General features: G+C 41.0%; 4 protein-coding genes across 4 annotated transcripts in view; all 4 read left to right on the forward strand.

Annotated features, from left to right (window-relative positions):
• Positions 1-26509, forward strand: part of LOC146612886 (tripartite motif-containing protein 16-like) — a 65320-nt gene that overhangs the window by 12000 nt on the left and 26811 nt on the right. The window lies entirely within an intron of this gene.
• Positions 6699-10370, forward strand: LOC146612887 (tripartite motif-containing protein 16-like). Its single transcript, XM_085378342.1, has 3 exons — positions 6699-6939; positions 7739-7825; positions 8314-10370. The coding sequence occupies exons 1-3, from the start codon at positions 6699-6701 to the stop codon at positions 10122-10124; spliced, it is 2139 nt and encodes a 712-aa protein (XP_085234468.1). The 3' UTR covers positions 10125-10370.
• On the forward strand, positions 10960-14968 carry LOC146612888 (uncharacterized). Its single transcript, XM_085378396.1, has 3 exons — positions 10960-11879; positions 12910-13171; positions 13874-14968. Exons 2-3 carry the CDS (start codon positions 12922-12924, stop codon positions 14800-14802), a joined length of 1179 nt encoding a protein of 392 aa, XP_085234522.1. The 5' UTR covers positions 10960-11879; positions 12910-12921; the 3' UTR covers positions 14803-14968.
• Positions 19461-26338, forward strand: LOC146612889 (tripartite motif-containing protein 16-like). The gene is made up of 5 exons (XM_085378341.1): positions 19461-19701; positions 20056-20142; positions 20630-24202; positions 25233-25502; positions 26197-26338. Exons 1-3 carry the CDS (start codon positions 19461-19463, stop codon positions 22447-22449), a joined length of 2148 nt encoding a protein of 715 aa, XP_085234467.1. The 3' UTR covers positions 22450-24202; positions 25233-25502; positions 26197-26338.

The raw sequence follows: 26509 nt of genomic DNA on the forward strand, positions 1-26509 counted from the left end.
CAGGCAGATGTTGTCCTTTTACAAGAGACCCACAGACCTCTTAGAGGTTCGAACGAACTTAAAACACCTGAGTTTCCTAATATGTTCTCAGCTTGTTATAATTCTAGACAAAGGGGAGTAGCAATTTTAATACATAAAAATATTAATTTCACAGTACTCGATACAGTTATAGATCCAGAGGGCAGATTCTTAATCATTAAACTATCTATACTTGATAAAAAGCTATGTATTGCAAGTGTATATGGTCCAAATGTTGATGATCCCTCATTCTTTCACGGTTTTTTCAGTGCACTCTCTGAACACTTAGATGGCACACTTGTTCTTGGAGGCAACCTCAACCTTGGACTAAATGAAGACATGGATAGGCTCAATACAGCGGGAACTCAGCGTAATTGGCAGTCCACAAATATAATCAAACAGTATATGAGCGACTTTGGTCTTTGCGATGCATGGCGCTCCCTTCACCCCACCAGTAAGGAATATACTTTTTTCTCACATGTCCATCACTCCTACTCTCATCTGGATTATTTTTTGGTCAGCAGCTCACTGCTGAACGACATTTCAGACACTGAGATTCACCCTATAGCTGTCAGCGATCATGCTCCTGTATCTTTAAAACTAATGCACAAGAATAATACTACGCCAAGAAAAAACTGGAGATTTAATACATCACTACTTAAAGATGAAGACTTTATTAAATATTTAAAAAGAGAGTGGACTTCATATTTAGACTATAATGACACTCCCGAAACATCAGCTTCTGTTCTATGGGAAGCAGGGAAAGCTGTGATGAGAGGTAAAATAATTTCTTTCTCATCACATAAAAAGAAAAAAGAAAACAAAAATATTCCGGAATTAGAAAAAAACATCAAATCACTAGAAGAAGCCTACGCGTCCCACCAAGATCAGGAAACATTGAACAAAATACGCAAAACAAAACTAGAATTAAATGTTAAAAAAACAAAATTCTTAGTACAAAGACTACGCTTACAAAATTATGAACATGGTAATAAATCCGGTCAATTTCTAGCAAACCAGCTAAAAATAAATAAAGAAAAAACAACTATATGTGCTGTTCAAGATTCATCTGGGAACACAATATATGAACCGATACAAATAAACAACATTTTCAGGGATTTCTATAACACGTTGTATTCACCACAAATAAACCCATCTAAAAAAGAAATTGATCAGTTTTTGGACAACATAACTCTTCCAAAATTATTAGACACTCAAGCAATGGCACTGGATTCACCACTGACACCAGGTGAACTCCAGGAAGCCCTGATAAGTATGCCCAATAATAAGGCTCCAGGTCCAGACGGCTTTCCTGCAGAATTCTACAAAGAATTCTGGTCGATTCTAGCACCAGTTTTCTACAGAACGTTGTTGGAAATCAAAGAAAAGGGCAGACTTCCATCAAATATGAATTCTGCAAACATTAATCTCCTGCTAAAACCAGGCAAAGACCCTGTATATCCCTCAAGCTATCGTCCAATATCCCTTATAAATGTAGACCTTAAAATAATCTGCAAAGCTCTCTCAAAAAGACTGGAGAAAATAACCCCCCTCTTAATTCATCCTGACCAAACTGGTTTCATAAAAGGTAGGCACTCATCAACAAATACACGTAGATTACTTAATTTGATAGACTACTCATACAGTAAAAACCTAGAAACTACAATATTCTCTTTAGACGCAGAAAAAGCATTTGACAGAGTTAACTGGAAATTTCTATTTGCAACTTTACACAAATTTGGTTTTGGATCCTCTTTCATAAACTGGTTAAAAATATTATATAATTCCCCAACAGCTTGTGTCAGAACAAATGACCAGACATCCTCCAGCTTCTGTCTCTTGAGGGGCACCAGGCAGGGATGCCCACTCTCCCCTTCACTGTTTGCAATTTTTATTGAACCACTAGCAGCAGCAATTAGACAGAATTCAGTAATTAAGGGCATAAAATGCAAGAACATGGAACATAAAATCAGCCTTTATGCGGATGATGTGTTACTCTTTCTCCAAAATTCACAAACCAATATCTCTGTGGTGATTGAATTGATAAACTCTTTTGCAAGAATATCAGATTACTCAATTAACTGGTCAAAATCTACAGTCCTACCGATTAATTGCTCCCTCCATAATTCCTCTTCAACACCACTGCAATCGGGAAATATAAAATATTTAGGTATTAATGTTTCTCCCAAGCTTGCAGATCTAACTAAATTAAACCACATCCCACTTTTAAAGAAGGTAGAAGATGATCTGGCTAGGTGGAAATGTCTACCCATATCACTCATGGGAAGGGTTGCCGCTATAAAAATGATGGTCTTACCAAAAAAAAATTATTTATTCTCAATGATCCCAACTAAACCGCCACAAGATTGGTTCAGATCTCTAGATTCATGTATGTCCAAATTGCTTTGGAAAAATAAACCCCCACGTATAAGCTTAAAAACACTACAAAAGACCAAGGATAAAGGAGGATTAGAACTACCTAACTTTCAGCACTACTTCTTAGCCAACAGGCTTCAGTTTATCTCAGGATGGCTAAAACATACCATCTTAGATGAACCTTGGCTAGATGTAGAACAAGCACTTTGCAATAATCTAGAGATTTCAGATCTACCATTTATCAGCTCAAACATCCAACGACATGAATGCTTTAAAAGCGTCAACATCAGCTCTTCTCTGACAGCATGGTGGGAGTTTCTAAAATTCACGGAGTCTTCATTAATCCCATGCAAACGTACACCTATCTGGAACAACCCTGACATATTACAAAACAATAATATGATAAACTTTTCAGATTGGAGTGGTAAAGGAATCAAATATTTAGAACATATACTAGAAGGAACAGAATTTATTTCATTTGACGGACTAGTTACACAATATGGGATCAACAAGAAAAGATTTTTAGAATATCAACAAATTAAATCCATAGTAAAAAAGAAATTTAAACCGGGTCAAGTTGAACTACAAACACCACCAAGTGTGGTTCAATTTCTTACTCTTAAAACCCCCAAATTACTTTCCAAAATATACAGAATGCTTTCTAAAACAGATGAATCAATATCACTTCCTATTGCAAAATGGGAAGCGGATTTATCAGCTAACTTAGACCAAAACTTCTGGTCTCAGACTTGCTTACAAACCTTTCATCTAATCAGAAATCCCAGTCTTCAATTAATTCAATACAAAATATTACATAGAGTGCACTATACAGGTCATCGGATGTTCAAGCAGGGGCGGAGCGTGGGGGAGGCTTACTGGGCTTAAGCCCGGGTTGTTTTGTCAGAAGCCCGGGGTCTTTTGGAGTGTAATTTTTTTCATAGTTAGATGCCTGGCTGACAACTGTATAAAACAAAAAGTACACACAATATTCGAAGCACATAGTGCACACTGTGGGAATTTACGACTGTGCGTGAATCCCCCCCTGATATTGGTATGATCCGAGCTCAGGCACTAAGCGACTGAGCGAGGGGGCGGGGCAGCTGCTGCCTGTGAGTGCACTGTTGGAGAAACGGAGCCAGCCATACTAAGGAGAGCTTAAGTTCGACCAGGTACCAAAGCAAATCATTCGTACCGTACAAATAATGTAAATATGACGGTGAATCACGAAAGATTGATATCAAACTGATCACTTGACCAATATTACGTTACTTGCTGTCCCCCCCCCTCCAGGGGCAAGGGTACCTAGACCCGGTTCGTAGAGTACGCTTGGGGAGTGTGATCGTGTGTACAGCGTCTCTTTATGTCTGTCTCCACGTCGGTTGAGTGTGGAGTAAGTGCATATGAGAGCATGAGGGTGGGAATGGATGTTTGTGTCTGTGTGTGCCTGTATGTCTGTGTCTATATGTCAGGCTGGGTATCAGACGCCACCTCTCTGGGGACATCTCAGGCCCTCCAAGGTTTGGAGGCCTATCTCTCCCCCCCCCCACCCCCCACCACCACTTCCCTTGCCAGTGGCGGACTCCCTCAGACATCGGTGCGTTGGTGGTTCTTTGTGTCTGGGGATGGGCGTCCAGGTGCACGCCGGCTCACTCCTTGGCGGCCGCTTATCGGGACCTGGAGCCTGGGGCTCGCTCGGGCCACTTCGGAGGTGGGGTGCCCCCGACCTCTCGGCCTGGGGCTCGGTCACTCAGGCACGGCTGGCTGCCGGCGGAGCTCACGGGCGCGTCACTGCAACTCCCCCTGGCTTCTGCTCCGCGGCTGCTGAGTGAGCCCTCATCTGGGACTCTCCTCAGCTCTTACTGGGACAGTGGCGCGGCTGCCCCTCTGTGGGTCTTCCTTGGTCTCTTGTGTTCTGGGGGCCTCTGGATGTCTGGAGTTTTGATCTCCTCCATACCTGCTTCATGCCCTGGAGGACGGGGCTGTGGCCCCCCCACACCCTCTAGCAGATCATTACATGAAGGAACCTTTTAAAAACAAGCGCGTCCATGCTCACAGGTGTACACACGGGTGATCACACCCACAAACTACACCCTTTTTGGCTCCTACCTCAAAGCACACTGTGTTCTGTTGATCTTATGTGCTGCACAATAATGTTTAATATTTAGTATTTACTGTCATATTCCCATATATCATTGTGATGTTGTTTATTCTATTACTCTTGTTTTCTTCTGCTTGTTCTCTTTTTTCTTTCTCAACAGGTGATCCAGGTGATTGATATATGCATTTTTTTTCTCTGCCCGTTCTGTTGGTTTTTGTTTTTTGCCCTTCTCCCCCGTCCCTCTTCTCAGCTGTTTCTCTTTCCCTCTTTCTTTCTCCCCTTCTTTCCCCCAGTCAAGTCTGTCCCGTATTCAGCAAGTGAAAATAAAATAAACAATAAAAGGTGAATCAAATGGACCATTACGGCAAGGCTGGGATGGTCAATTTGGTAAAGTAAATCCATTGGGCATCTTTCTTTGCCTTTAGACAATAATTCTGATGGCAAAGGAGCCAAACAGGACAGGCAAAAAAAAAAAAAAAAAGATGTGTGCGGTCCAGAAGTAGAAGAAGAAGAAAGAGGAGAGCAGAAATGATGACATTCTAGGCTCGCTTTTCACCTTTGATGTACTCTTAGCAGGAAGACTTTGGTTTGGTGATGTGTTAGAGATAATTTAGTGGTTGAAGCTACTGTGGACTGACCAGATCTGCCATCAGCTCAGAGTGCTGGATATCACCGCAAACCTGAGACAAAGTCATACAGAACAGGTGTGTAAAACTGTGATGGTGTCAGTGAAATAACACTGACTCATGCAGGACTCTGATAAAAACTCAGCTTGTGGGCTAACAGACTAAAATCAAAGAATGCTTCTCTTTTTCTCTTTTGTTAAAAACTTTGAACATCCAGTGAGACACAGAGTAAAGTGACTTTCCGAGATTGTTTCTTCTTCTACAGATTCAGATAAATGATGTCATTTTGAGCCAGAAAGAACATTTCCATCATAAAGTAGAAGACTTTTATATTCTTTATTTATTTATCTGGTAAAAAGTCTCATTGACTTTAAAATGTCTTTTTCAAAAGAGATCTGGCCAAGACCAGAAGCTCCAGTTTTCTCTGCTTCTGTTTGCAGCAGAGCAAAAAGGACAGAGAGCAAGGGACGAGAGAAGACACGAGACAAAGACATGAACGGGACCAAATACTAACCAAGACAACCTAAACAACAAATACTGAATAAATTCAAGAGCGTAAGCCCTTGAATTCTGATTTAATAAAGTAAATCAGAATACTTTATTAATCCTGAAGGATTAATAAAGTATTCTGATTCTGATAACTAGGAAACATAAGATACACAGAGAACAGAATAATGATTAAACAAGACTCAAAAAACCATAAACACAAAACACTGGGTCAACGGCCCAGGTACCCTAACAGCCGAGGGAAAAGATGACCTCCTATTCACATCAGTATGGTATATTTTACTCCCATATCACTACTCAAAGATCATATTTTATTGTTGTAGGTTGTGGAGGTGACACACACACAAGCTGTAGTTCAACAATGACTTCATTCCTCTATTGACCTATAAAGAGGTCTTGTTACATAAGATTAAAGCTGGAAACTGACACACATAAGCCCAAACACATTGTGTTATTGTGGACGTTGAAGTCACTGCATGTGTTTTTCATGAAGATTAAACTTTCCTGTGCTGTTGGTTCTTTGTTTAATTCTGTTGATTCTTACTTTTTTGTTCCTAAAGTTTAAACTAAACTCTTGTTGGATACCAGGTGTTCATTTAATAAAGCTGCAGGTTCAAACTTCTAACTGCATGAAAATGTAATGTGTAATGTCATGTGTTTCTAAGTACCATCATTGATTTTGGTCATCAAATCAGCCATTACTCATTTAATTTGATGTAAATTTCCCCTAATTTGCATATTCAGATTCAGTATTCAGTACCACATGTGAAAGTGACCCAGATCAGATTTGAAAATATTGGATTTGTGCCGTTCACACTGTCGTAGCATGATCGGATATAGGGTCGCATAGGGTCAAAAAAATCGGATTTAATGCGCTTTCGCCTGCAGTGTGAATGTAGCCTTAGTTAGTTCTTAGAGTTTGGTTTCTGTGTTCCCCTCTATTTAGTGTCTGTACCGTGTCTCTGTGCATTTCCTGTTTTATTGTGAAGGTCCATGTCTTATGTTAGTGTGTTCTGTTCACATTTCCCCTGTCTCGTGTAGTCAATTAGGATCAGCTGTGTCTTTGCCATTCCATGTCTCCCCCTGTGTGTATTTATACTATGTGTCCTCGTGTGCTCCTCGCCGGTTCATCTGTGTTTTTTCCTGCATCATTCTGTGTCGTCTCCCTGCATCTCCATTTTAGGTTTCAGTTCTGTGTTGTGTTAGTTTTTTCCAGTTTAGGTTTCACCTCCTGCTGGCCTCCTTCGCCCGTTCCTAGATGCCCCTGGTCTCATATCGCACTGGACTTCATCACTGGTCTCCCACCATCCTCAGGTAACAGTTATTCTGACCATCATCGATCGGTTCTCCAAAGCTGTGCATTTCATTGCTCTGCCTAGGCTCCCATCAGCTCTGAACACCAGCCAGATTCTTACACAGCATGTGTTCACGTTCTGGGTTTGGAGAGAGTTTTGCAAGGAACTAGGGGCTCAAGTCAGCTTACCATCCGGTTTCCATCTCAAACTAATGGGCAAATGGAACAGGCAAGCCACCTTGGCTTTCATACCTTGGCTCAGGCGATTAGAGGATCATCAGGGGGTCCTTTTGTCCCTCTGTGGGGGGATACTCCCACTAGTTTTAAATCTGGGACTCCCCACCATTTGATCTTAGAACTGAAGAAGCTTCTCGGATGAGAGGTGAAACGTCTTCAAGCAACTTAAATAAGTCCAGACGCTTTTCTTTGCAAGCTGATTTGACTACGATGACCTGGATGACTGAGAACCTTCACAGACATAATAAACACAAAGTTTTGGTTCTATAACATTTTTCTATCATTGCTTTTTTATGGATTAGGTGCAAGAGTTGTTAAAATGTATAATTAAATAATAGATGAATTCAATAGCAAACTGTGCCTCGTTCTCAGATGGACAGCAAGTGGAATGTGATAGATGAGATGAGGAGATGGAAGGAAGAAGAGAGGCAAAGAGTGATTCACAGGCAGAGCTTAGTTTATTTCCCAGTTTTGTTGCCTTATGGTTCCAAGCGCCGTGACCAATCTTTGCGTTTTATTATTATCTCATAACACTTGTTTAATCAGCTACCCTCTCTCCTGTGGACTGTTTAATCTCTACAGTCTCAGATCAACACAGCCCTGCCCTCCAGCACTATCAGCAGCAAGAGCAGAAGCAACCCCCCAAACAGCAACATTGTACCCCATCAGGTAAAAAATAGGCTACGTTTGCTTTGCATTGTGCCCACCTGATGACAGTGATGTAGTGTGATGTGATTCCATATTAGATTCTTGATGAATGTGGGTTGTTGTTCTTCAGCCTGCTTCTATGTGCCCTTTTTAACTGTGAGCACCCGCCCCTTTAAACATCTCTGCACTGCCCTGACTAAATGTATATATAAACTGTCTCTATGGTTTACAGTCTGAGTCTGACAAGCTGTCAGCTGTTCATTTCTGCTATTTGAATTGTTAAAAGAAACAAACTATTCATTTAGCAGATTAACAAAAAGAATAGAGAGGCATCCAGTTATTGACATTTATATTATTTAGTTAAAGGTTTGAACAGAAAAACAATTAAACACAGAGCCTCTTCCTGCTTTCTGGAATGAATCGCAGCATGAAAACCCTTCCTCTTCTTCCTGCTCTCTAGCTCAGCACCTCCTGTCTGTCCATATCTTTCTGTGTTCCCTCCCCTTTAGAGCTACATTATGAAGATGGGTGTAACCAACATGTGTTAGAGCTGGCAGGCCCCATTCACAGCAGCAACACTTGTTGTTCAGATCAGACCAGTTTCTATATTAAGGAAGTGAAACTCACACAGTCACTGACACTGAGAGGAGAAATGGCGCAGAAAGGAGTTCAGCTGGACCGAGAAACCTTCTCTTGTTCGATCTGTTTGGATCTACTGAAGAATCCGGTGACTATTCCCTGTGGACACAGCTACTGCATGAAGTGTATTGAAAGCTTCTGGGATGAAGAGGAAAAGAAGAAAATCTACAGCTGCCCTCAGTGCAGACAGACTTTCACAGCGAGGCCTGTCCTGGTGAAAAACACCATGTTAGCAGTTTTAGTGGTGCAGCTGAAGAAGACTGGACTCCAAGCTGCTCCTGCTGATCACTGCTATGCTGGACCTGAAGATGTGGCCTGTGATGTCTGCACTGGAAGAAAAATGAAAGCCTTCAAGTCCTGTTTAGTCTGTCTGGCATCTTACTGTGAGAAACACCTTCAGCCTCATTATGATGTGGCTCCATTAAAGAAACACAAGCTGGTGGAGCCCTCCAAGAAGCTCCAGGAGAACATCTGCTCTCGTCATGATGAGGTGATGAAGATGTTCTGCCGTACTGATCAGCAGAGTATCTGTTATCTCTGCTCTGTGGATGAACATAAAGGCCACGACACAGTCTCAGCTGCAGCAGAAAGGACTGAGAGGCAGAGAGAGCTGGAGGTGAGTCGACAAAACATCCAGCAGAGAATCCAGGACAGAGAGAAAGATGTGAAGCTGCTTCAACAGGAGGTGGAGGCCATCAATCAGTCTGCTGATCAAACAGTGGAGCACAGTGAGAAGATCTTCACTGAGCTGATCCATCTCATCCAGAAAAGAAGCTCTGATGTGAAGCAGCAGATCAGATCCCAGCAGGAAACTGAAGTGAGTCGAGTCAAAGAGCTTCAGGAGAAGCTGGAGCAGGAGATCACTGAGCTGAAGAGGAAAGATGCTGAGCTGAAGCAGCTCTCACACACAGAGGATCACATCCAGTTTCTACACAACTACCCCTCACTGTCAGCACTCAGTGAGTCTACAGACTCATCCAGCATCAATATCCGTCCTCTGAGCTACTTTGAGGATGTGACAGCAGCTGTGTCAGAGGTCAGAGATAAACTACAGGACATTCTGAGAGAGCAATGGACAAACATCTCACTGACAGTCACTGAAGTGGATGTTTCACTGTCACAACCAGAGCCAAAGACCAGAGCTGGATTCTTAAAATATTCATGTGAAATCACACTGGATCCAAACACAGCAAACAAACGGCTGTTATTATCAGAGGGGAACAGAAAAGCAACATTAATGAAACAACAACAGTCTTATTCTGATCATCCAGACAGATTCACTGACAGGTATCAGGTCCTGAGTAGAGAGAGTCTGACTGGACGTTGTTACTGGGAGGTGGAGTGGAGAGGGGGAGTTTATGTAGCAGTCGCATACAAGAATATCAGCAGAAAAGGAGATGAATGTGTTTTTGGATGGAATGACAAATCTTGGTCATTATATTGTAACAACAACAGTTTTACATTTTGGTACAACAACATCCAAACTCGTGTCTCAGGTCCTCGTTCCTCCAGAGTAGGAGTGTACCTGGATCACAGAGCAGGTATTTTGTCCTTCTACAGCGTCTCTGAAACCATGACTCTCCTCCACAGAGTCCAGACCACATTCACTCAGCCGCTCTATGCTGGACTGAGGCTTTACTATGATTATGGAGCCACTGCTGAGTTGATTAAAGTGAAATAGACTGAAGTCTTTCATATTGTTGTAAGTTTAAATCTGTATTTTAGTTCCCTTTTAGTTTCTCTCCATCATTATTGTGGTATTTATGTGCTGCACATAAATCAGATGTCAGTCAAACATTATGGGCAGTACCTCGACATCTTCAACATGTTGTCTTGATGTTTTTACGTTTTATAGGTGGAGCTCTTTCCTGTGTCTGTTCAGCCATGGAGACTATCAATGCTTATGGATATTTTTATTTGAAACATTTCTCCACATGACAACATAAACTTCTCTATCTTCTAAATGTTTACTGAATATTTTTCTTAGGTATTTGTATGTTGTTGTTTCTCTTCACTGATCTTAACAGAGAAGTCTACAGACCTTCCTTTATCACACAGATTTTATTCTCATTTGTACATTTATAAAGAAAACAATTAATTACAGAGCAATAAGAAATTTTAAGAAAGTGCACTATATCATAATTTATAGTAAAGTGTATTAAAGCATCGTTAGTTAGTCACTTATTTAGTTTGGAGCTGTATCATCTGACACTGTAGAAACATTTCCTCCAGCTTCAGCACAGAATGTTAAAAACAGAACTATTAATGAGAACAAACAGTAGGAACACAGTATCAGCAAACATCATGGCTTAAAATGGAGAGTAAAAATCTAAAAAGAAATAAACAAATTAGTAAAAAGGATTTCCTGTTGACATGTTATTGGTCCTATCTTGTCTGCAGCACCTCCAGGATGCTTCTTATATGTTTCTGGTTATTTTTGCACCAATTTTAGTTTTTGTCAGTAGGAAGTTCAAGTTCAACTCAGTGTGTTTGTTTGTTTTTTTTTCAAACTGATGCCTGACCTTGAACACCAAACATCTGTCAATAAAGCAATGATATAAAATGCTTATATTAGTACTGAAAAACTGCATATCCACTTTACAAATATAAATAATGATATAAATCCACAGCTGAACTGGAGGAGCAGCTGATCTAGTTCACTCATGTGTTTCTGGACTAAGAGTTGGAGCAAATACCTTATGATTCAGTGATGTTTGTTTTTGTTCAATATTTTGTAGATCCAAGAGTGAGTTTGACTCATGATGATGATGTTCCGAATTAAACAAAGTTGGTCACAAATTCTTCAAAGCTGTTTATTAAGAATATATTCACTTGGACTCATGAGACAGGCTTGTGATCCAAGGGAGCCATCAACTGGACAATTACTGACATGACAACAAAAAAGCTAAGTACAGAGGGGGGAACAGAGGTGAAAATACTTGCTTTAAAGGATTGTAATGTTTCCTTTTAAAATAAGTCTCTAAGGTCAGACAAAGGGACAGAAACTCATAGCTTTCTACCAGCCCAATGACAAAACTATAAGTTGTTTTTTAACATCTACTTTTTCATCTATTTGGCAGTCACAGTGAAAAGTATAAACATTGGCACGCTTTGTCTTGTGATTCTGCTGTTCGTAAAAAATGACCATGCGCAAAGTACCAGACTTTAAGGCTTTGACTTGATGCCAATGGCCTGAGGAGGACAGTATTACCCTTGGACATGTGTAGTCTGCCGTCTACTCAATAGAAGAAGAAGAAGCGCGGAAATGGCACAACTGTCTTCAGTTTCTGGGAGAGTTTAACAATGAGAGACTGATGATGCAGAAGAAATCTCCGTGGTTAAAAACATTAAAAACAGTCGTCCAGGATGATGAGATCCGCCACTGGCTCAGACTGCTGTATATCAGCCGGAGACCCGAGATGAAGTCACGCAGCAGGTATGTAAAACTGTGATGTTCTCAATGAACTAACACAGGAACGATCTGAGCTCAGTCTGTAAGCTAACAGGCTAAAATCAGAGAGCAGCTAATCAAACAAGTGCGTCCGTTTTTTTTAAAGGTAAACTTTTAACAATAGACTTTCATGAGACACATCAAAACCAAACAGGGAGGGAAAGCTTCGGTTTTCTGCACTGTGCCACAGTTCGCTGTCTGCTTCGGTTCACGACGCCTCACTCCGGGGCTACAGACAGTTCTCTGCCGCCTGTGGTGCTCCTCACCTCCGTCTGCACCCACAGACTTCCCGAGGTGGAGGCAGGCCGGCAGGGACTTTGAGAGATGGGCTTTACTTTTAAAAATAGCCCTTAATCAGGGTCTAACTCACTAAAAGATGGCCACATGTCTCTCTCCAACTTAATCTCTTTCTTTTAAGTAATTGTTTTTCATTGAAATGAAATTAATTGTTCAATAAAATGATTACATTTATAATTGAATTAAAGTTAAATGAATCAAGGTGATTTTGACTTTGCTAGTTAACAGGAAGAGAAACAAACTTACACAGGATAAAATGAAATTTGGACCCAGCAGAAAAAGTCAGATCACAGACAAACAGAAACATTCCTCTTTGGCTAAAATAAAATGCAGATTATTGCTCATCTGCAGTTTTAATCATGGTGAATAATTTATGATTCAGCCAAGTAAGATTCTTCTGTGTGGAGGTTTTTCCCCTGTCAAAAGGCATTGACCATTACCTTCATCTAAACATGGAATTTAAGTCATGTAGTTGCCGTTGTTTGTTTTTAAAGAGGTCATAATATTTTTGTGATGGTAGAAATTTATCTTCAAAGTAATAGTTATAAAGTGAATTAATAAGACTTTCCAACAAAGAGAGGGAGTCACATGGTGCTTCTGAAACATTTGTACAAACCTCTCTCACATATGTGAGCAACATGCTCACAGTGTACAGCCCTGCTGACTGAGGCTGCACCTTTACCTGTCTAATCTTTTTCTTTTTACTTTGTTCCTCAAGTCCCACATCAACATGAAGTGTAAGGAGGAGGAAGATCTGGCTGGCCAGCAGGTCTGGAAGCAGGAGAGGAACTTCAATCTGGACCAGGAGGACACAGATCCCCCACAGATCAAAGAGGAACAGGAGGAACTCTGCATCAGTCAAGAGGGAGAACAGCTTGTAGTGAAACACGAGGATGAAGGCATCGTCGTCTGGAGCGGGGAAGAGCGGCTCAGACAGCTGCATAACATCTGGAAACCTGAGAAAGATTTACAGACCAGCGGTAAAACTGTAATCGCTTTTCTGAAGTGTTAACATTAATATTAAACCTACAGTTTGTATCAGTCAGATCTATTTAATGTGTATTCGTGAAAACATGACAGGGAGTTTTAAATGGACTGGTTCTTATATAGCGCTTTTCTACTCAATCTTGAGCACTCAAAGCGCTTTACAAAACTTGTGCATTCACCCACTCACTCCCATTCGCACAAGCACATTTTTCTTAGTGCTTTCTACCAACATTCAGACACACATTCCACAGATCAAAGAGCAACTTGAGGCAACTTGGAGTTAGTATCTTGCCCAAGGATATTTGAAATGCAGACTAGGTGAAGCCGGGAATCGAACCGATCAGTAGATGATCTGCTCTACCGCCTGAGCTACAGCCACCCCCAATAGTGAAGATTATTTTGAAAAATATCAAGATGTAGATCAGTTTCGAGATCAACTCCAAAATAGATCATCAGTCAGTCAGTAATAAGTGAGTTCTTTTTTGTTTGAAAGGTTTTTTTTACTCTTAATGTTGCTGAAAAATGTCAGAACTCAAGTTCTCATTTGCATCAGAGTGCACAAATAACTTCATTTTTACACACTTTTAATTTCACCTGCAAATGTGAGCAACATGCCCTCATTACAGACTTTAACTAAAACTTTATCTTCTCAGAAGTGTTTTTCTATAATTACATTTTTTTTATTGTTCGTTTAGACCTCCACCAGCAAACTGCCTGTAAGGAGGAGGAGTTTGTCGCCAATCAGCAGGAGAGGAACTCAAGTCTGGACCAGGAGGACCCAGATCCTCCACAGATTAAAGAGGAACAGGAGGAACTCTGCACCAGTCAGGAGCTGGAGGAGATTGTACTGAAGCAGGAGATCAATAGTTTTATGGTGACTTCTAGTTTTGAGGAAAGTGACCTCAGTGAATCAGAACCAAACGATGACCAGCTCCTTGCTCTTAACTTTCCTGAACCAGAGCTTGAGGAACAGGAAGAAAACCAGCATGTGGACTCGGGATCAACTAGAAATGCGGAGCTGAAGAAAAGGAGACGTCACAAAAACCGAACAGATAAGTCTCGGAGTGAAACTGATACAAGTAAAAAATCTGTAAGCTGTGACACTTGTGGAAAAACTTTTCAGTGTAAATCCAACCTGACGAGACACATGAGAGTTCACACAAGTGAGAAGCCACATTCTTGTAGCACCTGTGGGAAAAGATTCATTTGGAAATCAGGATTGGAAACTCACGTAAGGATCCACACAGGCGAGAAGCCATATTTTTGCATCACCTGTGGGAAAAGATTTAATAAGAAATCCGGATTTGAAAGTCACGTGAGAATCCACACAGGCGAGAAGCCGTATTTTTGCATCACCTGTGGGAAAAGATTTGGTAAGAAATCAGGACTAGAAACTAATTTGAGAATCCACACCGGTGAGAAAGCGTATTCTTGCAACGTCTGTAGGAAAGAGTTTAGAGACTTGTCGACTATGAAAAGTCACAGAAGGATCCACACAGGTGAGAAACCATATATTTGTAGCTCCTGTGGGGAAAGATTCAGTTGGAAATCAGGACTGAATTTTCATCTAAGGATCCACCTGAGTGACAAACCAAATCACTGCAGCACCCGAGGTAGAAAATGACCTCATGCTCCAAGTCACGGTACATTTCCTGTCCACAGCAGTGAAGGGCACTCTATGTTGTTTGTTCCAGCCCTGACTTTATGTTTCTCTAAGCTTGATATTTTTTTTATTGGTCTTTAAAGGTGACACAAATATTTATTGAACATGGATGCTCTTTTAATATTTACCACAGAAACTTGTATTTCTTCTTCAGTATAGAAGAAAACAAACATGAAAATGAGTTTCATCACTTGTTCCTTGTAACAACCATGATGTGATTCCTTTTTATCAGCCAATAAATAAGTTTTGATACACAGGACTAAAGATTTTAAAAAAGTTCAAGACAAGTATACAATTTTTATTTAAATATGTTTTCTTTGTGATTTATGTTAATGAAGGTTATACTTCAGTATGGCTTTGACCTGGTTGTCCTGGTTCTTCTTAGCAACATGTTGCAAGATTTGATTAAAAATGTTTGTGACTAATTTTGTGTATTGTGTAATCCCTGCTAAATAAAAGCAGTTAAATGTGCTATATTGGCTCATGATAAGTGTTTATATCATTTTGCCTAAATGCAAGTAAACTCAATGTTTGCCAACTCTGTGTGTGCAGTTTGCTTCATAAGTACAGTAACAGAACTTGAACTACATGGAGCCTATTTTGATTACATCATTACAGATGTAGATATTATTCATAGTTCATATTTCACAGTGTGCTGCAATCTTCTCCACAGACCTGCATTGCTCTCTGTTCAGACCCGTCATCTTCAAGATGTCCACTAGATGTCGTCAGAGTTCCCCCACTTTCCTCATCTATTGTGTTGCCATTACCTGAGCCTGCTTAAAACCTACAGTCCTTTACATATGGGTTCATTCAGGGTCATGTTTAGTGGGCAGGTTTAGTGCGATGAAGGAAACTCGTTTTCTTTAACTTTACCTCTCAGTAAGTAACTGGAGTAACAGACTCACTGATTCCTCCCCACCTGCTGGACATGAACCAGCTGACTGACACTTGTTTTCATTTTCTCATTCATAAAGTTGCTACCAGTTCAATTCATTTATATTTATATATAGTGCCAAAAAAACAACAGTTGCCTCAAGGTGCTTTATATTGTAAGGTAAAGAATGTAAAAACCTCCACAATTGAACAAGCTGAAAAGAGCAAATGCTTGGCAGCAGTGGCAGAAACAGGCTGTCTGTCGTAATCACTGTAAAACACTAATCACTGGTCAGTCATTTGTTGTGTTGCAATCGGTTACACTGAGGGAAAAAATTTCACAACTGGATCTTGGAGATAATGTGAATATTTGTGAAAATATGTGAAGATGAGGCTGAAATAACTCTGAGACTCTAAAACATGATGAAATGCTTACATATTGAAATGTGTGTAGTAACATGACCTACAGCTTGTTTAAGAACTCGTGATTTTTTTCCCCTGTTGGCATAAGGTGAAATCCTGCATAAAGGAGGTGACCTTTGCTCCCTGACTCAGACGTGATAAACATGACCCAAATCATTCACGTTGGTGCCAAATAATGTTTTGTTAAAGTTTAACAAGCTTTCCCAGCCTGAAACTGCCAGACAAACAAATCACCTGTTGGAGATGCTGGTTTAGCTCCCTGGGTAAAGTGGGTGACCCAGATGCTAAAGCCCAGCTATGACTCCTGCCTGAGGACTTTTAGTCTTGGTTTGCATCCAACTTTTCTGCCACAATAGTTCAATTTTCTTAATAAAACACCAAATTACAACAAGTTACCTCGAGGCAGTTTATATTGAAGGCACTTTATTTGAAGGTAAAGATCCGACAATAATACAGAGAAACAACAGGTAGAAGCAATGGAAGATTGAAAATAACGGTTGTCATTACTTTTCATTCAGTCATAAGATACAGAAACACCATCTGTTGTGTGTAAAGATGAACAGTAGGGGTAGGGTGATTTTCACCAGATCAAAGCCATGGATTCACAATTATGGTTTGGTGCTGTTGAGTACCTGGATAGAAAATGCACATGTGGAATGGTAGAAAGTGTTCAGCATGCTTTGATGATCTGCTTCAACTATGCTGGGGTGAGCATTACAGACTGCTTCTTAAATTTAATAACCAAATTGCATCAATGGGGAACTATAAATTCTACATTTGGATTTCTGATTATTATTTCTGGCTGATTTTCATTAGATCGACCTGAGTAGGGCAGCGACAGATGTGTGCGGTCCAGAAGTAGAAGAAGAAGAAAGAGGAGAGCAGAAATGATGACATTCTAGGCTCGCTTTTCACCTTTGATGTACTCTTAGCAGGAAGACTTTGGTTTGGTGATGTGTTAGAGATAATTTAGTGGTTGAAGCTACTGTGGACTGACCAGATCTGCCATCAGCTCAGAGTGCTGGATATCACCGCAAACCTGAGACAAAGTCATACAGAACAGGTGTGTAAAACTGTGATGGTGTCAGTGAAATAACACTGACTCATGCAGGACTCAGCTTGTGGGCTAACAGACTAAAATCAAAGAATGCTTCTCTTTTTCTCCATCCATCCATCCATCTTCATCCGCTTTATCCGGGGCCGGGTCGCGGGGGCAGCAGCCTAAGCAAAGAGGCCCAGACCTCCCTCTCCCCAGCCACCTCCTCCAGCTTATCCGGGGGAACACCAAGGCGTTCCCAGGCCAGCCGAGAGATATAATCTCTCCAGCGTGTCCTGGGTCTTCCCCGGGGCCTCCTCCCGGTGGGACATGCCTGGAACACCTCACCCAGGAGGAGCCCAGGGGGCATCCTTGTCAGATGCCCGAACCACCTCAGCTGGCTCCTTTCGATGTGGAGCAGCAGCGGCTCTACTCTGAGCCCCTCCCGGATGGCCGAACTTCTCACCCTATCTCTAAGGGAGAGGCCAGCCACCCTTCGGAGGAAGCTCATTTCCGCCGCTTGTATCCGCGATCTCGTTCTTTCGGTCACTACCCACAGCTCGTGGCCATAGGTGAGGGTAGGGACGTAGATCGACCGGTAAATTGAGAGCTTCGCTTTTACACTCAGCTCCCTCTTCACCACGACGGACCGGTGCAGCATCCGCATTACAGCAGCTGCAGCCCCAATCCGTCTGTCAATCTCCGGCTCCCTTCTCCCATCACTCGCGAACAAGACCCCGAGATACTTGAACTCCTCCACTTGGGGCAGGAACTCATCCCCGACCCGGAGAGGGCACTCCACCCTTTTCCGGCTGAGAACCATGGCCTCAGATTTGGAGGTGCTGATCCTCATTCCCGCTGCTTCACACTCGGCTGCGAACCGTTCCGTTTTCTCTTTTGTTAAAAACTTTGAACATCCAGTGAGACACAGAGTAAAGTGACTTTCCGAGATTGTTTCTTCTTCTACAGATTCAGATAAATGATGTCATTTTGAGCCAGGAAGAACATTTCCATCATAAAGTAGAAGACTTTTATATTCTTTATTTATTTATCTGGTAAAAAGTCTCATTGACTTTAAAATGTCTTTTTCAAAAGAGATCTGGCCAAGACCAGAAGCTCCAGTTTTCTCTGCTTCTGTTTGCAGCAGAGCAAAAAGGACAGAGAGCAAGGGACGAGAGAAGACATGAGACAAAGACATGAACGGGACCAAATACTAACCAAGACAACCTAAACAACAAATACTGAATAAATTCAAGAGCGTAAGCCCTTGAATTCTGATTTAATAAAGTAAATCAGAATACTTTATTAATCCTGAAGGATTAATAAAGTATTCTGATTCTGATAACTAGGAAACATAAGATACACAGAGAACAGAATAATGATTAAACAAGACTCAAAAAACCACAAACACAAAACACTGGGTCAACGACCCAGGTACCCTAACAGCCGAGGGAAAAGATGACCTCCTATTCACATCAGTATGGTATATTTTACTCCCATATCACTACTCAAAGATCATATTTTATTGTTGTAGGTTGTGGAGGTGACACACACACAAGCTGTAGTTCAACAATGACTTCATTCCTCTATTGACCTATAAAGAGGTCTTGTTACATAAGATTAAAGCTGGAAACTGACACACATAAGCCCAAACACATTGTGTTATTGTGGACGTTGAAGTCACTGCATGTGTTTTTCATGAAGATTAAACTTTCCTGTGCTGTTGGTTCTTTGTTTAATTCTGTTGATTCTTACTTTTTTGTTCCTAAAGTTTAAACTAAACTCTTGTTGGATACCAGGTGTTCATTTAATAAAGCTGCAGGTTCAAACTTCTAACTGCATGAAAATGTAATGTGTAATGTCATGTGTTTCTAAGTACCATCATTGATTTTGGTCATCAAATCAGCCATTACTCATTTAATTTGATGTAAATTTCCCCTAATTTGCATATTCAGATTCAGTATTCAGTACCACATGTGAAAGTGACCCAGATCAGATTTGAAAATATTGGATTTGTGCCGTTCACACTGTCATAGCATGATCGGATATAGGGTCGCATAGGGTCAAAAAAATCGGATTTAATGCGCTTTCGCCTGCAGTGTGAATGTAGCCTTAGTTAGTTCTTAGAGTTTGGTTTCTGTGTTCCCCTCTATTTAGTGTCTGTACCGTGTCTCTGTGCATTTCCTGTTTTATTGTGAAGGTCCATGTCTTATGTTAGTGTGTTCCGCTCACATTTCCCCTGTCTCGTGTAGTCAATTAGGATCAGCTGTGTCTTTGCCATTCCATGTCTCCCCCTGTGTGTATTTATACTATGTGTCCTCGTGTGCTCCTCGCCGGTTCATCTGTGTTTTTTCCTGCATCATTCTGTGTCGTCTCCCTGCATCTCCATTTTAGGTTTCAGTTCTGTGTTGTGTTAGTTTTTTCCAGTTTAGGTTTCACCTCCTGCTGGCCTCCGTTGCCCGTTCCTAGATGCCCCTGGTCTCATATCGCACTGGACTTCATCACTGGTCTCCCACCATCCTCAGGTAACAGTTATTCTGACCATCATCGATCGGTTCTCCAAAGCTGTGCATTTCATTGCTCTGCCTAAGGGGATTAGGTGCAAGAGTTGTTAAAATGTATAATTAAATAATAGATGAATTCAATAGCAAACTGTGCCTCGTTCTCAGATGGACAGCAAGTGGAATGTGATAGATGAGATGAGGAGATGGAAGGAAGAAGAGAGGCAAAGAGTGATTCACAGGCAGAGCTTAGTTTATTTCCCAGTTTTGTTGCCTTATGGTTCCAAGCGCCGTGACCAATCTTTGCGTTTTATTATTATCTCATAACACTTGTTTAATCAGCTACCCTCTCTCCTGTGGACTGTTTAATCTCTACAGTCTCAGATCAACACAGCCCTGCCCTCCAGCACTATCAGCAGCAAGAGCAGAAGCAACCCCCCAAACAGCAACATTGTACCCCATCAGGTAAAAAATAGGCTACGTTTGCTTTGCATTGTGCCCACCTGATGACAGTGATGTAGTGTGATGTGATTCCATATTAGATTCTTGATGAATGTGGGTTGTTGTTCTTCAGCCTGCTTCTATGTGCCCTTTTTAACTGTGAGCACCCGCCCCTTTAAACATCTCTGCACTGCCCTGACTAAATGTATATATAAACTGTCTCTATGGTTTACAGTCTGAGTCTGACAAGCTGTCAGCTGTTCATTTCTGCTATTTGAATTGTTAAAAGAAACAAACTATTCATTTAGCAGATTAACAAAAAGAATAGAGAGGCATCCAGTTATTGACATTTATATTATTTAGTTAAAGGTTTGAACAGAAAACAATTAAACACAGAGCCTCTTCCTGCTTTCTGGAATGAATCGCAGCATGAAAACCCTTCCTCTTCTTCCTGCTCTCTAGCTCAGCACCTCCTGTCTGTCCATATCGTTCTGTGTTCCCTCCCCTTTAGATCTACATTATGAAGATGGGTGTAACCAACATGTGTTAGAGCTGGCAGGCCCCATTCACAGCAGCAACACTTGTTGTTCAGATCAGACCAGTTTCTATAATAAGGAAGTGAAACTTACACAGTCACTGACACTGAGAGGAGAAATGGCGCAGAAAGGAGTTCAGCTAGACCGAGAAACCTTCTCTTGTTCGATCTGTTTGGATCTACTGAAGGATCCGGTGACTATTCCCTGTGGACACAGCTACTGCATGAAGTGTATTGAAAGCTTCTGGGATGAAGAGGAAAAGAAGAAAATCTACAGCTGCCCTCAGTGCAGACAGACTTTCACAGCGAGGCCTGTCCTGGTGAAAAACACCATGTTAGCAGTTTTAGTGGAGCAGCTGAAGAAGACTGGACTCCAAGCTGCTCCTGCTGATCACTGCTATGCTGGACCTGAAGATGTGGCCTGTGATGTCTGCACTGGAAGAAAAATGAAAGCCTTCAAGTCCTGTTTATTCTGTCTGGCATCTTACTGTGAGAAACACCTTCAGCCTCATTATGATTCACCTACATTCAAGAAACACAAGCTGGTGGAGCCCTCCAAGAAGCTCCAGGAGAACATCTGCTCTCGTCATGATGAGGTGATGAAGATGTTCTGCCGTACTGATCAGCAGAGTATCTGTTATCTCTGCCCTGTGGATGAACATAAAGGCCACGACACAGTCTCAGCTGCAGCAGAAAGGACTGAGAGGCAGAGAGAGCTGGAGGTGAGTCGACAAAACATCCAGCAGAGAATCCAGGACAGAGAGAAAGATGTGAAGCTGCTTCAACAGGAGGTGGAGGCCATCAATCAGTCTGCTGATCAAACAGTGGAGCACAGTGAGAAGATCTTCACTGAGCTGATCCATCTCATCCAGAAAAGAAGCTCTGATGTGAAGCAGCAGATCAGATCCCAGCAGGAAACTGAAGTGAGTCGAGTCAAAGAGCTTCAGGAGAAGCTGGAGCAGGAGATCACTGAGCTGAAGAGGAAAGATGCTGAGCTGAAGCAGCTCTCACACACAGAGGATCACATCCAGTTTCTACACAACTACCCCTCACTGTCAGCACTCAGTGAGTCTACAGACTCATCCAGCATCAATATCCGTCCTCTGAGCTACTTTGAGGATGTGACAGCAGCTGTGTCAGAGGTCAGAGATAAACTACAGGACATTCTGAGAGAGGAACGGACAAACATCTCACTGACAGTCACTGAAGTGGATGTTTCACTGTCACAACCAGAGCCAAAGACCAGAGCTGGATTCTTAAAATATTCATGTGAAATCACACTGGATCCAAACACAGCAAACAAACAGCTGTTATTATCAGAGGGGAACAGAAAAGCAACATTAATGAATCAACAACAGTCTTATTCTGATCATCCAGACAGATTCACTGGATGGTCTCAGGTCCTGAGTAGAGAGAGTCTGACTGGACGTTGTTACTGGGAGGTGGAGTGGAGAGGGAGAGGAGTTGATGTAGCAGTCGCATACAAGAATATCAGCAGAAAAGGAGGTGAATGTGGATTTGGATATAATGACAAATCTTGGTCATTATATTGTAACAACAACAGTTTTATATTTCGGTACAACAACATTAAAACTCGTGTCTCAGGTCCTCGTTCCTCCAGAGTAGGAGTGTACCTGGATCACAGAGCAGGTATTTTGTCCTTCTACAGCGTCTCTGAAACCATGACTCTCCTCCACAGAGTCCAGACCACATTCACTCAGCCGCTCTATGCTGGACTGGGGCTTTACTGTAATTATGATTATGGAGCCACTGCTGAGTTGATTAAAGTGAAATAGACTGAAGTCTTTCATATTGTTGTAAGTTTAAATCTGTATTTTAGTTCCCTTTTAGTTTCTCTCCATCATTATTGTGGTATTTATGTGCTGCACATAAATCAGATGTCAGTCAAACATTATGGGCAGTACCTCGACATCTTCAACATGTTGTCTTGATGTTTTTACGTTTTATAGGTGGAGCTCTTTCCTGTGTCTGTTCAGCCATGGAGACTATCAATGCTTATGGATATTTTTATTTGAAAAATTTCTCCACATGACAACATAAACTTCTCTATCTTCTAAATGTTTACTGAATATTTTTCTTAGGTATTTGTATGTTGTTGTTTCTCTTCACTGATCTTAACAGAGAAGTCTACAGACCTTCCTTTATCACACAGATTTTATTCTCATTTGTACATTTATAAAGAAAACAATTAATTACAGAGCAATAAGAAATTTTAAGAAAGTGCACTATATCATAATTTATAGTAAAGTGTATTAAAGCATCGTTAGTTAGTCACTTATTTAGTTTGGAGCTGTATCATCTGACACTGTAGAAACATTTCCTCCAGCTTCAGCACAGAATGTTAAAAACAGAACTATTAATGAGAACAAACAGTAGGAACACAGTATCAGCAAACATCATGGCTTAAAATGGAGAGTAAAAATCTAAAAAGAAATAAACAAATTAGTAAAAAGGATTTCCTGTTGACATGTTATTGGTCCTATCTTGTCTGCAGCACCTCCAGGATGCTTCTTATATGTTTCTGGTTATTTTTGCACCAATTTTAGTTTTTGTCAGTAGGAAGTTCAAGTTCAACTCAGTGTGTTTGTTTGTTTTTTTCAAACTGATGCCTGACCTTGAACACCAAACATCTGTCAATAAAGCAATGATATAAAATGCTTATATTAGTACTGAAAAACTGCATATCCACTTTACAAATATAAATAATGATATAAATCCACAGCTGAACTGGAGGAGCAGCTGATCTAGTTCACTCATGTGTTTCTGGACTAAGAGTTGGAGCAAATACCTTATGATTCAGTGATGTTTGTTTTTGTTCAATATTTTGTAGATCCAAGAGTGAGTTTGACTCATGATGATGATGTTCCGAATTAAACAAAGTTGGTCACAAATTCTTCAAAGCTGTTTATTAAGAATATATTCACTTGGACTCATGAGACAGGCTTGTGATCCAAGGGAGCCATCAACTGGACAATTACTGACATGACAACAAAAAAGCTAAGTACAGAGGGGGGAACAGAGGTGAAAATACTTGCTTTAAAGGATTGTAATGTTTCCTTTTAAAATAAGTCTCTAAGGTCAGACAAAGGGACAGAAACTCATAGCTTTCTACCAGCCCAATGACAAAACTATAAGTTGTTTTTTAACATCTACTTTTTCATCTATTTGGCAGTCACAGTGAAAAGTATAAACATTGGCACGCTTTGTCTTGTGATTCTGCTGTTCGTAAAAAATGACCATGCGCAAAGTACCAGACTTTAAGGCTTTGACTTGATGCCAATGGCCTGAGGAGGACAGTATTACCCTTGGACATGTGTAGTCTGCCGTCTACTCAATAGAAGAAGAAGAAGCGCGGAAATGGCACAACTGTCTTCAGTTTCTGGGAGAGTTTAACAATGAGAGACTGATGATGCAGAAGAAATCTCCGTGGTTAAAAACATTAAAAACAGTCGTCCAGGATGATGAGATCCGCCACTGGCTCAGACTGCTGTATATCAGCCGGAGACCCGAGATGAAGTCACGCAGCAGGTATGTAAAACTGTGATGTTCTCAATGAACTAACACAGGAACGATCTGAGCTCAGTCTGTAAGCTAACAGGCTAAAATCAGAGAGCAGCTAATCAAACAAGTGCGTCCGTTTTTTTTAAAGGTCAACTTTTAACAATAGACTTTCATGAGACACATCAAAACCAAACAGGGAGGGAAAGCTTCGGTTTTCTGCACTGTGCCACAGTTCGCTGTCTGCTTCGGTTCACGACGCCTCACTCCGGGGCTACAGACAGTTCTCTGCCGCCTGTGGTGCTCCTCACCTCCGTCTGCACCCACAGACTTCCCGAGGTGGAGGCAGGCCGGCAGGGACTTTGAGAGATGGGCTTTACTTTTAAAAATAGCCCTTAATCAGGGTCTAACTCACTAAAAGATGGCCACATGTCTCTCTCCAACTTAATCTCTTTCTTTTAAGTAATTGTTTTTCATTGAAATGAAATTAATTGTTCAATAAAATGATTACATTTATAATTGAATTAAAGTTAAATGAATCAAGGTGATTTTGACTTTGCTAGTTAACAGGAAGAGAAACAAACTTACACAGGATAAAATGAAATTTGGACCCAGCAGAAAAAGTCAGATCGCAGACAAACAGAAACATTCCTCTTTGGCTAAAATAAAATGCAGATTATTGCTCATCTGCAGTTTTAATCATGGTGAATAATTTATGATTCAGCCAAGTAAGATTCTTCTGTGTGGAGGTTTTTCCCCTGTCAAAAGGCATTGACCATTACCTTCATCTAAACATGGAATTTAAGTCATGTAGTTGCCGTTGTTTGTTTTTAAAGAGGTCATAATATTTTTGTGATGGTAGAAATTTATCTTCAAAGTAATAGTTATAAAGTGAATTAATAAGACTTTCCAACAAAGAGAGGGAGTCACATGGTGCTTCTGAAACATTTGTACAAACCTCTCTCACATATGTGAGCAACATGCTCACAGTGTACAGCCCTGCTGACTGAGGCTGCACCTTTACCTGTCTAATCTTTTTCTTTTTACTTTGTTCCTCAAGTCCCACATCAACATGAAGTGTAAGGAGGAGGAAGATCTGGCTGGCCAGCAGGTCTGGAAGCAGGAGAGGAACTTCAATCTGGACCAGGAGGACACAGATCCCCCACAGATCAAAGAGGAACAGGAGGAACTCTGCATCAGTCAAGAGGGAGAACAGCTTGTAGTGAAACACGAGGATGAAGGCATCGTCGTCTGGAGCGGGGAAGAGCGGCTCAGACAGCTGCATAACATCTGGAAACCTGAGAAAGATTTACAGACCAGCGGTAAAACTGTAATCGCTTTTCTGAAGTGTTAACATTAATATTAAACCTACAGTTTGTATCAGTCAGATCTATTTAATGTGTATTCGTGAAAACATGACAGGGAGTTTTAAATGGACTGGTTCTTATATAGCGCTTTTCTACTCAATCTTGAGCACTCAAAGCGCTTTACAAAACTTGTGCATTCACCCACTCACTCCCATTCGCACAAGCACATTTTTCTTAGTGCTTTCTACCAACATTCAGACACACATTCCACAGATCAAAGAGCAACTTGAGGCAACTTGGAGTTAGTATCTTGCCCAAGGATATTTGAAATGCAGACTAGGTGAAGCCGGGAATCGAACCGATCAGTAGATGATCTGCTCTACCGCCTGAGCTACAGCCACCCCCAATAGTGAAGATTATTTTGAAAAATATCAAGATGTAGATCAGTTTCGAGATCAACTCCAAAATAGATCATCAGTCAGTCAGTAATAAGTGAGTTCTTTTTTGTTTGAAAGGTTTTTTTTACTCTTAATGTTGCTGAAAAATGTCAGAACTCAAGTTCTCATTTGCATCAGAGTGCACAAATAACTTCATTTTTACACACTTTTAATTTCACCTGCAAATGTGAGCAACATGCCCTCATTACAGACTTTAACTAAAACTTTATCTTCTCAGAAGTGTTTTTCTATAATTACATTTTTTTTATTGTTCGTTTAGAAGCAATAGTGGAGAGACCGGCTGACTGCTGCAGAAGAAATCTGCTCTGAGGTTAACAGAACGTCTGATCGTCCAGTATGAGATCAACCTTCAGCAGAGACTGCTGGATATCAGCCGGAAACCCGAGATAAAGTTACGCATAACAGGTAAAACTGCGATGGTCTCAGTGGACTAACACAAGAATACAACTCATGTAGGACCTGATCAGAGCTCAGCTTGTAGGCTAACATACTGAAATCAGGGAGCGGCTAATCACACAAGTGCGTCTCTTTTTTACGGTGAACTTTTAGCATTAAACAAACCTTGAGACCGA

This window comes from Diplotaxodon limnothrissa, linkage group LG18 (genome assembly GCF_057381915.1).
Source record: "Diplotaxodon limnothrissa isolate DT_005_m linkage group LG18, D_limnothrissa_male_GT1.1, whole genome shotgun sequence".
Taxonomy (NCBI): domain Eukaryota; kingdom Metazoa; phylum Chordata; class Actinopteri; order Cichliformes; family Cichlidae; genus Diplotaxodon; species Diplotaxodon limnothrissa.